The 15,358-nt window shown below is 39.2% G+C and overlaps 1 protein-coding gene and 1 non-coding gene across 2 annotated transcripts; both read right to left on the bottom strand.

Annotated features, from left to right (window-relative positions):
- Positions 1-2,143: 2,143 nt before the first annotated feature.
- LOC119781451 (microfibril-associated glycoprotein 4-like) lies at positions 2,144-4,997 on the bottom strand. Its single transcript, XM_038281929.1, has 7 exons — positions 4,958-4,997; positions 4,743-4,817; positions 3,395-3,413; positions 3,221-3,306; positions 3,007-3,124; positions 2,726-2,911; positions 2,144-2,522 (listed from the first exon to the last, which is right to left on the bottom strand). The coding sequence occupies exons 2-7, from the start codon at positions 4,809-4,811 to the stop codon at positions 2,224-2,226; spliced, it is 777 nt and encodes a 258-aa protein (XP_038137857.1). The 5' UTR covers positions 4,812-4,817; positions 4,958-4,997; the 3' UTR covers positions 2,144-2,223.
- Positions 4,998-12,835: 7,838 nt separating this feature from the next.
- On the bottom strand, positions 12,836-12,907 carry trnae-cuc. The gene has a single exon. It is a non-coding gene; the product is annotated as a tRNA-Glu (tRNA).
- Positions 12,908-15,358: the final 2,451 nt, after the last annotated feature.

Raw genomic sequence — 15,358 nt, 5'->3', positions numbered from 1 at the left:
GAATCTCTTAACCCTGAACAAAAGCAGTAGCCTTTAAACCCTGCAACCCTCCTCCTTTTTTTATGATAACTCATGTTTTTGTTTTTTTCCTAGAAGTCATTTGTGATTAGCAATGACCTTCAGCCACCTCATGTCAGATTATGCTCAAAAGTGTGATAAATATGTTTTTATTACAGCTGCATTTAGGTTACAGGATTTCTCATGTTTCCAAGACAGATAATGTTATAGAATATGGAAATATAACAGACGTCTACAAAAGAAAATCAGTTATATTTAGTCTGTTATTTCCTATTTCCACTCATTTAGTGCCATACATTATGTGCAATTGAACTAAAATAGCCAAATAAAATTATTTCTAATTAAAAAGCACATTATTTTGGTATCTTAGCTGCTATCTCTTTATTTAATGTGAAGATACAGAAATATTAGAAAAGATTTCTCAGTTGAAACAGAAAAAGATTTGAGAACAGATTTCTAAAGCTCCTTCTGAATTTTTTGGCTACTTCTCTGATCATACCAAATCTCTCCATCCTTACTGTACATTTAAAAAGAGCGGTTTCCATTTAAATTTTTCAGGTGACAGCTCAAAATATTTTGTGGATTTTCTTGTTTTATTTTTTGTTAGGTTTTATTTGCTGTTTGGTTTTATAATCCTGCTCCCTAACCTTTTTTTTTTACATTTTTCTCCCTCAACTTCCTGTGCTACTGAGGTTTTATGCTGCACTTTGTTTATTAATATTATCCTACAAACATTTAAGACCTTCTTAATACTGCTTTCTGACGCATCAAACATTTTATTAAAATAATCTCTCCCTTACTGTAGCTTTTTGACACATTTCTGCTATCTGACTGGTGGCCAAAAGCAGCTTGAATCCACTAAAACAAAGACTCACCTCTGAATGCAGCTCTGGATGATATATCAGGAAAACATTTTGGTTCTGACTTCTTGACCTTTTTGAACTTTGTTTTTTTTGACATATGCACTACAGCTCCAGCATCATATATATATATATATATATATATATATATATATATATATATATATATATATATATATATATAGATATATATATATATATATATATATATATATATATATATATATATATATATATAAATATATAAAGCGACAAAAACTGCAATGCAATCTTAAGTGCTTTAAAGTTTAGGGTGACCCAGTCATCTGTTCGGACTTATTTAACCCTCGGACTGTCTAATCTGTTAAGATATCACTTGACTCAGTCCCGGTGGGAAGAATAAATGACTTTAGATGATTAAACACGGGATAACAATGACCTTTATAAGCTACGGTTAGACAGTGTCGTATGAAATATCTTGTTTTTAAAATATAAGATTTTTTTTTTTTGCTTCCTTTGTTACACTTTCATTTTTCAGATCTCTTTGCATTTCAATATTACCAATGTAGCCTAAATAGATAAGAAAGACAGTTTTCAACTTAGGGTTTTGACTATTGTCAGCTGTTCAGTCAAAAAAATGGAAAATATAACAGCTGCTTTAGAGCAGTATTTCAGACTTTTTTTCCCCCATTGCTCTTTGCAGCCTTAATCTGTCATTAAAAGCCTGTTTAAGGTCCTGCCTCTAAATTTATATTAATTGTTTCAAAAACTGTATTTTTGTATTTACTATTTAGATATTGTTATTCAGGCCCTGAAACATTGAAGCAGTCTATGCAGTCTATGAGCATTACACGATCACGACTAAGTTTGATATTTGGCACATTTGGTACATTATTTGCTTGAAATGTTGTTACCTAAAGTACTTTCTTTTGCGTAGCAGTTGATTAAATATTTTTTGTTAAATATAATTTCTCTTTGCAAGTTTCTCCTTAAGACTATTAAGCTATGTTTCCTGTTTTCTCCATTAAAATAGCAGAATAAGCAAAGCTTCAGACCTGATAGGCATCAGTCACTTAGTTTTTTATTTGTTCTTTTTTTTTTTCTTTCTTTAGTTTAAAGAATTATATTATATACTTATTTTATTCAGACAGGTCCTATATATGGGATTAATTGATTCTATTCTATTATTTATTAAAGTGTTTTCCTCAGAGTAGCTTTTCAGTTTGAATATTCACCCCAGAATGATAAGTGTTCATTTCTACAGCTCAAATAAGAAGCAACACATATAGATCCCAGCCTTTATTTTGATTTCATGACTTGAAAAATTTGGATGGATGTGTTGCCAAAGTGCAACTGACAGGAGGGATTACTCCGTTTTGAACATCATCCGGGTAGCCTTCAATGAATAAGGGGCGGGTCCTTTCCAGGTGAGCCAGTGCAGACCTGAGGCCCAACCAATGTGATCTCCAAAGGGATGCCAGTCACCGTTCAGACTGGCAGAGCCACAGCTGCTGTACCACCAAGCTCCACCCTCTGAAAAGGCACACTCTAGTTCAGCGATGTCACCGAAGATGCACGGGGAGCAGCCGTCATTGTCCCGGTCGATGGTGCTGAAGCCAAAGCCATTTTGGTCGATGCCTGCATAGGCCCCACGGATGGCGTCACCTTTAAAGAGAGAAGAACTATTGAGGACTTTAGCTTAAACAAAAAAACTTTCCTGTCTTTGTCAGAAATAATAATATATACATCTATGCTGCATTTAAAAAATAAGAATGCCTTGAATAATCTTTGATATGGCTTTAAACTTTGTTTAAAATTATCTCATGTTTTATAATTTACTAAACAAACTAAAGCATAATTAAAGTTACCTGCAGTTCCGCTGTATCTCCCAACCTGAAGTCTATAAGCCGTTGCATCACTTCCAATTTTAAAGTTGTTGTACTCAGCATAAGCAGTGCCACCTTCATGGTCCCACAGATCCACCCTCACAGTCCACTTTTTGTATTTTTCCTTGGTCAGAAGATGGACCTTCTCCAAACCGAGCCAGTGGTCATCTAAGGAATCAGCCCAGCGAGAGATTATAATCTTAAACATTCCAAACTCCATCAATAAACAAACTTTATCTTAAACATGTGGAACATATACCTACCATCCATAGATCCAAAGCCGTATTTGTAATCTCTCCATCCCCTGTGAAAGGACAAAACTCCTTCAGTTCGTCTCTGAAGCACCACCCAGCCACCGTCTGAACGCAGCTCGCAGTACACCTGAACAAGAAGTCAGGGGAACGTGGAGAATTTATGGCACCTGAGATCTTCTCCCTGACGGACTCCTCAACCGCCATGATATGTCAGATTTAGTACCTTAAAGCGAGTGCTGCCCCCAGCTGGCTGGATTACATAAACTCCACTGGATGCTAGAGGTGACTGCTTCTGAATCTCTGTACAGTCTTTTCAAAGGGTGGGGGTGGAAATGAAATTAAAGACACATTCATTTGACTTTCTACTAAAAACACAGCAAAACAAAACATTACTTACCTTCTGGTAAAGTTCTTTTCTGTTAAAAGAGCACAAAAGGCATCACTCAGCATTGCATTTCATCTTCTATAATTACAGGATCTAAGAACTGGAGTAGAGCAGATCTAATAAATGTAGTTTTGCTTACTAAGAACCATCTTTTGGCATTTCCACTACAAAAACATGTAAAAAAAAATGCTTGATTAGTCTTTATATCTATTCTAAACAACCAAAAAGGGAGGAAAAAAGCAAAATAAAACTTTAATAAGTTGATAGGCTTGATAAGCTTGCTCAAGATATACATTTTGAGTCATAAAACCTTCAACTCAGTTGAATCTGATTTTTTTTAACTAAGAGCTTTTGTTTGTGCACATATATTTATATATCTATATATAGATATATATGCAGTAGTCGAGTTGTTAAAAAAAAGAGAAGGGGAATTGTGTCTCTGGAATGACATGTCTATCATTGCCCCTGCATTTGTCCCTATAGTTAGGGACAAATGCAGAGGACAAATTTCCCACTGGGATCACTTTCATTGTCATGTTACGCCACATCTTTGATTTAATTGATTTTGTTCAGGCTATTGGTAGGCCTGCACCCTGCCAAAGGGCAATATTATTGCAATTACTGTTAATATAGTCGAAGTTTTACACATTTAGTAATCAAATGTCACAGGGGATGGTCAGGGAGGTCCATGACAGCACTGCTAGAGCTGCAGGAAATGTCTTTTAAGGACTGAGAGTTTGTTGCATGTTGTCATTATTTCTTTAATTTTTTACCTGAACAAAGCAGTAAGGCGCATGAAAGCATTATTCTCCTGCTATGGAAAACATCTAAACTGGAAGAGAATCATCAAAATTCCTCAGAGAGAATATATTTGGCTCTAATAAAAACAAACTTGAACTTTTAAGCCAGGATTCTATTATCAGCCACACCATAGCTAAAATTAAAATAAAGTGGCCATATAATATTCTAGGAAGATTTCATTTCAAAACCAGGATTTTAGTCAGGTAAGAGAAAGAAAAATATCTCTATTCCGGCTCCAAAGATCTGGAGTGACCTCGCCAAGAATCCAGATCTTAGCTTCTCAGAAGGCCTGTTGGATCATCTAAACTGAGCCTTCTGCACAATAGAGCAGGGGAATGTTACCCATATGATTAACATGCAGACAGGTTTCTACCCAAAATGCCGAAACTAACTCAAATAGTTCTTTGCTTGTTCTTACTTTAAGGCTTTGCATATGGAGTCATTTACCTTGGTTTCTTTCTCTTTTTTTTCACAACAGTAACAAACAAACAAACAAAAAATCAGGCAAATTTGTTTGTTACCTTCGGTATCACTATAATATCGAATTACTTTTTCTTACCATAGCGTGGCCTGAGAAGCACAACGGAAAGACCAGTATGACCACAAGGTAGTTGAGTAAAGCCTTCATTTTGACCTAAAAAAAAAAAAGTTAGCTCCAAACGCAGGTAAATAAGTTAAACAATTCTTGTGTTCCCAATTGCTTATAAGCTTAAAACTCTAATGTTATTTAATTCAAAAGATAAGAAAACACAGGTTTAAAACCTATATACTTACAAGTACAAATGTGAGCACTAATGAGCATACATACCGTGTGATGAATAAACTTCTACCGCGGTGAAGTTAGTTTTACGTTGGCTATTCGACAGACATTCAAACCGCTTCTTCCTCCGGTTAATTCTCTTCTCCCCCACGGGAAAACCTCTCCTTTTCTCCGGGTACACTGCGATCGGAGGAAGCCGCTCCAACACTTCCAGTGCACCCTTATTAGAGACTTTACAGTAAAAACACGGCGAGTGAAAACGGCTACATTGTGTACCAACTTCCTGTTTTCAAAATAAAACTGTAGGCTTACATTTTGAAGCCCAGAAGCTGGCAACCTAGAATATTTATATTTGTTGTATTTACAAAAACATTATACACGTTTAGAGATTTCATATTTAAACTAAATGCTGTATCTCATTAAACCAGTCTAGTACCATGATTTCTCATACATTTTGTGTCAATCCATCACAAAAACTGGAACATATTCAGCAAAACTGCCAATATCTACACATAGATACCTGGAAGCTATTGAGCAAAAATGCTAATATTTCATTATAAAAATTAATAAAAAAATATTAAAAACTTAAAATGTAAAAAAAAAAAAGGGCGTAACTTTTGAAGATGATGGAGTGCTATGATTCAATATTGATTTTGAGTCAATTGATCACATTACCTGGAAGCTATTGAGCAAAAATGCTAATATTTCATTATAAAAATTATTTAAAAAATATTAGAAATTTAAAATGTAAAAATAAAGGGCGTAACTTTTGAAGATGATGGAGTGCTATGATTCAATATTGATTTTGAGTCAATTGATCACATTACCTGGAAGCTATTGAGCAAAAATGCTAATATTTCCACATAAAAATTAATAAAAAAATATTAGAAATTTAAAATGAAAAAATAAAGGGCGTAACTTTTGTAGACAATGGAGTGCTATGATTCAATATTGATTTTGAGTCAATTGATCACATTACCTGGAAGCTATTGAGCAAAAATGCTAATATTTCATTATAAAAATTATTTAAAAAATATTAGAAACTTAAAATGAAAAAATAAAGGGCGTAACTTTTGAAGATGATGGAGTGCTATGATTCAATATTGATTTTGAGTCAATTGATCACATTACCTGGAAGCTATTGAGCAAAAATGCTAATATTTCATTATAAAAATTATTTAAAAAATATTAGAAATTTAAAATGTAAAAATAAAGGGCGTAACTTTTGAAGATGATGGAGTGCTATGATTCAATATTGATTTTGAGTCAATTGATCACATTACCTGGAAGCTATTGAGCAAAAATGCTAATATTTCCACATAAAAATTAATAAAAAAATATTAAAAACTTAAAATGAAAAAATAAAGGGCGTAACTTTTGTAGACAATGGAGTGCTAGGATTCAATATTAATTTTGAGTCAATTGATCACATTACCTGGAAGCTATTGAGCAAAAATGCTAATATTTCATTATAAAAATTATTTAAAAAATATTAAAAACTTAAAATGAAAAAATAAAGGGCGTAACTTTTGAAGATGATGGAGTGCTATGATTCAATATTGATTTTGAGTCAATTGATCACATTACCTGGAAGCTATTGAGCAAAAATGCTAATATTTCATTATAAAAATTAATAAAAAAAATATTAAAAACTTAAAATGTAAAAATAAAGGGCGTAACTTTTGTAGACGATGGAGTGCTATGATTCAATATTGATTTTGAGTCAATTGATCACATTACCTGGAAGCTATTGAGCAAAAATGCTAATATTTCCACATAAAAATTAACAAAAAAATATTAGAAATTTAAAATGAAAAAATAAAGGGCGTAACTTTTGAAGATGATGGAGTGCTATGATTCAATATTGATTTTGAGTCAATTGATCACTATACTTGGAAGCTATTGAGCAAATAAGGTAATATTTTTATATAAATGTCTCATTAAAGTGGAATTTTTGTTGTCTTAGGAAAACAGGTTTACATTATATTACATACAGAAAGAAGCAGAGATACAAAAGGCAACTGTCAACTGACGTCTATAAACAAGGGTGTTCATGGGAGCAGCACAGCTGATATTTCTCTCCAAGGTGTCACAGCCAAAAAGGAACAGACAAGATTAAGCTACTACGATGAGAAAAAACATCATCATGACCATAACATTAGAGATTAAAATAAGAAATACAAAAGAATGGGAGAATAGAGATATAATGAAGCAGAATGACTAAAAAGGGTCCCTATGTCCTCCTGCAGTCTAAGCCAATAGCAGCATTACTATACAGATAACTATCAGCTTTATTAAAATGGAAAGTTTTAAGCCTAGCCTTGAAATTAGACAGGGACACTCTGATCCTTGTTCTACATGTCTAACTAATGACAAGCTGATATATATCTGACATGGCACCACTCTTAGCCAGTCATCTGTTAGAGAAGATAGTCAATGCATTTTTTACAGTCTATGATTGGATATTGTGCTGCAGCCCCACAAAAATGGAAATAAATGTGCTATTCAAGACTTGTGACTCATAAAGGACGACAAAGACGCATCCGGCTGCAATTAAACTCCGGAGTGTCCGACTTAAAGCTGGACATACGGCTACCCTAACATCACCCCTGGTCATGAATAAAAGATTAAACCTCTATTCCACAGTGAAAATTTGCGATTTAACACCCTTCTGTTTTCTTTTTGGCATATTTTAACAAAAAATCAAAAAGCTTTCCTTCTTTGTTCTTATTTTATTCTCCAGTTCTGTACAGGTGATGTAGAATTTGAAGCTGTGGTTCTATGTCTCAATATCAGGTGTTAAAAAAGTTAAAAGGTTTCGTAAATTTACTCTGAAAATTATACACAAATATACGGATGTTAAACAATTTAAGTGGTACTTTTCAATACTTAAGTACTTTTGAAGGCATGTACTTTTGATCACTTCTTCTATACTTGAGTAGATGACTGACCGGGTATGTTTTACTCGCAGTAGAGTAAGACTTGACTATGAACATCAACGCTTTTACTCCAATACTGCAGCAGACTACTTCTTCCACCACTCTTAGTACCCACAATAGATACCTTTACCGACCTGTATCTTCCCTCTGGATCAGAACCTTTCTTACCATTACTTTTTTTGAGGCAGTTTGTTATCATTCCAGCTCTGCAGCTGGAAACCCTTATTAGCTGATTCTGTATACCCAATCAATGTAAAGCCCAAAACTGTCCCACACATGAGTAACAAACTTAATACTGTTTCAAAAGCTAAGAGGTTCAACAATTTTCTCAACAATATGACATTTTGAAATTTTATATAATACATTAGCCCTTCCCTGTGCTGTCACCTTATCATGGTGGAGGGGTTTGAGTGTCCTAATGATCTTAGGAGCTATGCTGTCTGGGGGCTTTATGCCCCATAGTATGGTCACCCAAGGCAGACAGGTCCTAGGTGAGGGACCAGACAAAGAGCAGCCCAAAGACCCCTTATGATGAGTAACATAAATGGACCTAGTGTTCCTACGCCTGGACGCGGGTCACCGGGGCCCCACTCTGTAGCCAGGCCTGGAGGTGGGGCACGCTGGCGAGGGCCTGGTGGCCGGGCTTTTACCCATGGAGCCCGGCCGGGCACAGCCCGAAGAGGAAACATGGGTCCCCCTTCCAATGGGCTCACCACCTGTAGGACGGGCCAAAGGGGTCGGGTGCAGTGTGTGATGGGTGGCAGTCAAGGGCGGGGACCCTGGCGTTCTGACCCTCGGCTGAAGAAGCTGTCTCTTGGGACATGGAATGTCACCTCTCTGGTGGGGAAGGAGTCTGAGTTAGTGCACGACGTTGAAAGGTTCCAACTACAGATAGTTGGACTTACCTAGACGCATGGCTCTGGAACCAGTCTCCTTGAGAGGGGGTGGACATTCTTCCACTCTGGGGTTGCCCCTGGTGAGAGGCGCCGAGCAGGAGTGGGCATTCTTGTTGCCCCTGATCTTGGTGCCTGTACATTGGGGTTCAACCCAGTGAACGAGAGGGTTGCCTCCCTCCGCATTCGTGTGGGGGGACAGGTTCTGACTATTGTTTGCGCTTATGCGCCAAACAGCAGTTCAGATTACCCACCCTTTTTGGAGTCTTTAGAGGGGGTACTGGAGAGTGCCCCTCCTGGGGGCCCCCATTGTTCTTCTGGGGGACTTCAACGCTCACGTGGGCAATGACAGTGAGTACTGGCGAGGCGTGGTTGGAAGGAATGGCCCACCTGACCTGAACTTGAGCGGTGTTATGTTGTTGGACTTCTATGCTCATCATGGATTGTCCTTAATGAACACCATGTTCAAGTATAAGGTTGTTCATACTTGCTCTTAGGACAAGGACACCCTAGGTCGTAGTTCAATGATCGACTTTGTTGTTGTTTCATCTGACCTGCGGCCGCATGTGTTGGACACTCGGGTGAAGAGAGGGGCGGAGCTCTCTACCGACCACTACCTGGCAGTGAGTTGGCTCCAATGGTGGGGGAGGACGTTGGTCAGACCTGGTAGGCCCAAACGTATTGTGAGGGTTTGCTGGGAATGTCTGGCAGAGTCCCCCGTGAGAAGGAGCTTTAACTCCCATCACCGACAGAGCTTTGAACACGTTCCGAGGGAGGTGGGGGACATTGAGTCTGAGTGGACCATGTTCTGTGCCTCTATTGTTGAGATGGCTAGTCAGAGCTGTGGCTGCAAGGTTGTCAGTCCATGTCGCGGTAGCAATCCTTGAACACCAGAAGTGAGGGAAGCTGTCAAGCTGAAGAAGGAGTCCTTTCGGGCTTTATTGACCTGTGGGACTCCAGAAGCAGCTAATATGTACCGGCAGTCAAAGCGGCAGGTGGCTCAGCTGGTCGCTGAGGCAAAAACTCGGGCGTGGGGAGAGTTCGGAGAGACCATGGAGAGAGAAAGACTTCCGTACAGCTTCGAAGAGATTCTGGTCCACAATTTGGCATCTCAGGAGGGGGAAGCACTGCAGTACCAACACTATTTACAGTGGGGGTGGTGGGCTGCTGACCTCGACTCGGGATTCGTATGTCAGTGGGCGGAGTACTTCAAAGACCTCCTTAATCCCACCAACAAGTCTTCCATTGAGGAAGCAGAGCCTGGGGGCTCCAGCTTGGGTCCTCCCATCTCTGTTGCCGAAGTCACTCAAGGAAGCCACTCTTCGGTGGCAAGGCTTCAGGGGTGGATGAAATTCGCCCTGAGTACCTTGGGGCTCTGGATGTTGTGGGGCTGTGTTTGTTAACGTGGCTCTGCAACATTGGTGGACATCAGGGGCAGTTCCTTTGGACTGGCAGATTGGGGTTGTGGTCCCTGTATATAAAAAAGGGGACCGGAGGATGTGTTCCAACTACAGAGGAATCACACTCTTAAGCCTCCCTGGTAATGTCTATTCCGGGGTTCTGGAAAGGAAGGTCTGTCGGATAGTCAAATCTCGGATTCAGAAGGAGCAGTGTGGTTTTCGCCCTGGCCGTGGAACACTGGATCAGCTCTACACCCTCAGCAGGATTCTGGAGGGTGCATGGGAGTTTGCCCAACCAGTCTACATGTGTTTTCTGGATCTGGAGTAGGCATTCAAACGTGTCCCTCGGGGGGTCCAGTGGGGGGTACTCCGGGAGTAAGGAGTACATGCCCTTTAATAGGGGCTGTTAGGTCTCTGTATGACCGGTGTCAGAGCCTGGTCCGCATTGCTGGCAGTAAGTCGGACTCGTTTCTGGTGAGGGTTGGACTCCGCCAAGGTTGTCCTTTGTCACCGATTCTGTTCATAACTTTTATGGACAGAATTTCTAGGCGCAGTCAAGGTGTTAAGGGGATCTGTCTTGGTGGCCTTAGGATTGCATCTCTGTTATTTGCAGATGATGTGGTTCTGTTGGCTTCATCAGGGCGTGATCTACAGCTCTCTTGAGCGGTTCACAGCCGAGTATGAAGTGGCCGGGATGAGGAGCAGTGCCTCTAAATCCGAGACCATGGTCCTGAGCCTTAAAAGGGTAGAGTGCCTTCTCCAGGTTTGGGAGGATGTACTGCCCCTAATGGAGGAGTTTAAGTATCTTGGGGGTCTTGTTCACGAATGAGGGGAAGATGGAGCGGGAGATCGACAGGCAGATTGGTGCGGCGTCTGCTGTGAAGCATGCGCTATACTGGTCTGTGGTGGTGAAGAAAGAGCTGAGCCAACAGCAAAGCTCTCGATTTACCGGTCGATCTACATTCCTACCCTCATCTATGGTCATGAGCTTTGGGTCCAGGACACAAGTTGCTGAAATGAGTTTTCTCCGTAGTATATCTGGGCTCTCCGTTAGAGATAGGGTGAGGAGCTCGGTCATCCGGAGAGGACTCAGAGTAGAGCCGCTGCTCCTCCACATCGAGAGGAGCCACTTGAGGTGGCTCTGGCGTCTGATTAGGATGCCTCCTGGACGTCTTTTCCTGGTGAAGTGTCCCAGGCATGTCCCACCGGGAGGAGGCCCAGGGGGAGACCCAGGACACACTGGAGGGGCTATGTTTCACAGCTGGCCTGCGAGCGCCTATTTCCGGAGGAGCTGGCCGAAGTGGCTGGGGAGAGGGACGTCTGGGCCTCCCTACTGAAGCTGCTACCCCCCCGACCCGACCCGGGATAAGCGGAATAAGATGGATGGATGGATGGATGGATGGATGGATGGATGGATGGATGGATGGATGGATGGATGGATGGATGGATGGATGGATGGACATAAGCTATTACATTATCCAACTCTAACTGTGTCTTCTGTATTGGTCTTACTACCTTTAATGCATACAGCATGCAATCATTGTAAAAGCTAATCCTCATCTTGCAGGTGGATCTTTAGAAGGTGATGATGAATAACTATTTTTCCTTCATAAATCCATATTTGTGGCGGGTTTTTGCAAATGTGTTTGATAACCCATGGAAACAAGGGACCTAGATGTTAAGTCCATAACAAAAATAAACCTTTTCTCAGTCATAAGGAGTGCCTCCTAATCGTGAGGAGTACCTCACGATTAGGAAGACTTGTAATGGGAAGTCGGATTGGGCGGATATAAAATGGGGTTATGTCCCATTGATTCCAACAAGATGGAAGCAGCTTTGGAGTTCTGGTTGGGAAGTTAAGCTGATGCAATTTGATGTTATTATGTGTGGAGTTTTTTTTTTTTTTTTTTTTTTTTTAAGCTGAGTTGATACTAAACAGTATTGTCAAATATTTTATTTACAAAGAGAATAGAAATGAAAATTTGTTTCATAGTGATCAAGATGCATTTTCATTTATATTCTCTTTGTAAATAATCAGCAAAATACCACTTAATTGTATCAATTTAATTGACTGTCTACCCAAAAAAGTAGTGTAGAAGAGACATAGAAAAGACCTACAGCTCTCCACACATTATTACACATTGTGTGACTTGTGAAAACCTACCGTAGATCAATAAAAGACAACTTTAATATGGAAAAGAAGGAATTGAAAAGATCTCCCGTTACACTGAGGGTTGGCAGGTCGTAGTACACAAGTTGTCACATTAAACAACAAAACGCCTTAGACATAAAATTGGGCAAGATCTTGAAAAATCTCAGTTGGGCTTGGAAGATGTGATCGAGTGGTATGCACAGGTTGTAATCTCATTCACCAGGAAGAGTTTACCTAGCCAGATGGTCAGGACGAAAAGTCTGACCAAATCAACACATCGGTTGCATTATGTTTTTTGTTGTTACAGAAATACACCTTTAGTTTATGAAAACCAACTTTCAACAAGATTAGAGATATGCATTCAACTAAGTGCGGAGGTAGTATAATACCAACTGCAGTTAAAGATTCAGTAAGATGCTTTCCCACAGAGTAGGGCTGAAACACCAGTCATGTTAGTGTAAAGTACCAAAGCTCGACATCAATCCACCAGTTGGTGAACCAACGCAAATTCCCTGACCGGGAATCGAACCCGGGCCGCAGCGGTGAGAGCGCTGAATCCTGACCACTAGACAATCAGGGACTTGTCAAGATTTTAGTAGGGTTTTCAGATTATGTCTGTTAATCAACGTTGTGATGTGAAGCTTTGCAATATGCTCCTCAACTAAGACGCGTCTGTCTTTATCACACTAAAATAGACAGTTTAACCGCATGTACTGAGGTTTAGTAAGAGATGATTGTGTTCTAAAAGCTTTCCTTTCACTAAATTCACATAAAATTGATTTTCCTTAAACACAGTTGTCCGACTTTGGATTCCAAGCCAAAATTTTGAATACCTTTGGCATACAAGGGATGACAGGTCAACAATGACATGGCCTACAAAAGTTGTATCAGCAAAGTACCACTAAATTGTATCAATTTGATTGATTGTCTTGATGGTTAAAATTGAGGTGAAAATGCAGTAAGAGCAGATTTTAAATGATCACTTTGTGCCATAAATTATCATTTGTACTTCAAAACAAACAAAATAATATGGCCGTGCAGGTGTCGCTTGGTCCTCAACTTGGGTTTGAATCCGACCTGTGGTCTTTTGCCGCATTTCTCCCCCCCTCTCTCATACCCCCTTTCCTGTCAGCCTAATGTCAGAAAAACGAGCCACAAAAAATAAAATAATATAATAAAAACATCTAATATTGGTACCAATGACTTTTTGTGATTATTATTAGCTTGCATATGATTCATAGAATAAAGCCAATTATATTACTATAGGGCTGCATGGTGGTAGCCCTGTTTCAATTGCAGCAAGAAGGTTATGAGTTAAATTCCCGGCCCGTGGTCTTCCTGCATGGTGTTTGCATGTTCTCCTTGTGCATGTGATGGTTCTTTCCGGGTACTTGGGCTTTCTCCCACAGCCCAAATACATTACTGTTAGTTTGATTGGCTTCTCTAAATTGTCCTTAGGTGTGAGTGTGTGTGATAATGATTGTGTGTCTTTGTGTGTCTCTTTATTGCCCTGCGACATATTGGCGACCTGTCCAGGGTGTAAACCCGCATCTCGCCCATAGACTGCCAGGGATGGGCACTGGCCCCACCGCGACCCTGACAAAGACTAAGCGAGTGAAAAAGGATGGATGGATGGCTATATTACTACAAGGTTCAACAAGTCACCCGATGGGTTCCAAAACATCAACAAAAAAACACTGAAACAAGTTAAATATTGCATCAGTGGTAGAGCTCTAATGTCAAGACTGATGAAAAATATTATAAAGGCCCGTCTCACATTTACCGAAAAAGTCTCAATAAGGAGAGGCTAAAATTCTGTCAACAGAGAAGAAAATAATTTTAACTATTTGGAAAGTGTGCATCATCCTAGAACTAGTGTAAAATGAACAGATCAGTTCAGAAAAAAAACCAACTCCCACCGACATTCCACCATTGTGATGGCATGGTCGAACTTCGCAATTCCGCAGAGGGGTGTGGTCCAGAGTTTCTCCACAGAGATGTAAATGACTCACTACCCCTTATTACAAAGTCTTGACCTCAGCTGTCACCAACAAAGACACAACAAGCTACCAGGTTTCAAAAGAAGACAAGTTTCTATGGCTGTTTTTTTTCCCTCTACTGACTTATTTCCAACACTCCTACAAACACAAAGAAAAAAGCCAAAGAAAACTGTGGGGATGCAAAAGGAATTTTAATAGCTCTGCATATTAGCTAGAACTTTACAATCGGAAAAATCAGTGCATGCATTGGAAAAAGAGTCATCTTTACTAAAAAAATTAAAAAAAAACTTGCCAGGATTTGAACCCATTAAAACATAAAAATGTGTAAACAAAGTAATATTGCCAGTTAACAATTTACACATATAATCACAAAAACTTTGAAAAGCTTTTATTTTTAAACATGCATGACAGACAAAACGATGGTGACAGAATGTCTACACAAACATATGATTTTACAGTCTGTTTGAAATAACAGTAACAGCTAAAGTAGAAATAGGGATTTACAATGCATGTGGTAAATACATTGAAAGTGGAGGCACTATAAGGGAGAATGTTTAGAAAACATTTACTCATCTTGAAACCCAGAAGTACAGGATGTACCGAGAATGTACAGCGGAAGCCAGATTTTTTAACTTTTTTTTTCATTGCAAAGCCTGTAAGCAGTTTAGAGACGTACAGATGATGATGATATGACTGTTACATTGACCTTACTTTTTTTGAGTCAACTCCTTAGTTATGATTGTTGTCATTGTTACATAAGTAGGAAAAATGGGGAACCTTCCAAGCCAAAAAGCACTGAACTCAATTAGAAATATAATGGTGGATGTGTCATGTTGTTGTGGTATTTACCAACAGAAATGACTGTTTGACTTCACAAAATTGAGAGTGTCATAAATAGAGAGAGGAAAATTTTGTGAGCATAATCAGGCAACATCTGAAGGAAATTGCCAGGAAGTTAAAGCTTCAGCACAAATCAGTCTTCAAAACAGAAAATAATAAGGTTATTGACCGTTTGGGAGACCAGTTGTACT

This window comes from Cyprinodon tularosa, unplaced genomic scaffold (genome assembly GCF_016077235.1).
Source record: "Cyprinodon tularosa strain WSP-4 unplaced genomic scaffold, ASM1607723v1 ctg177, whole genome shotgun sequence".
In the NCBI taxonomy this organism is placed as follows: domain Eukaryota; kingdom Metazoa; phylum Chordata; class Actinopteri; order Cyprinodontiformes; family Cyprinodontidae; genus Cyprinodon; species Cyprinodon tularosa.
This window is presented reverse-complemented; position numbering and strand designations above follow the sequence as displayed.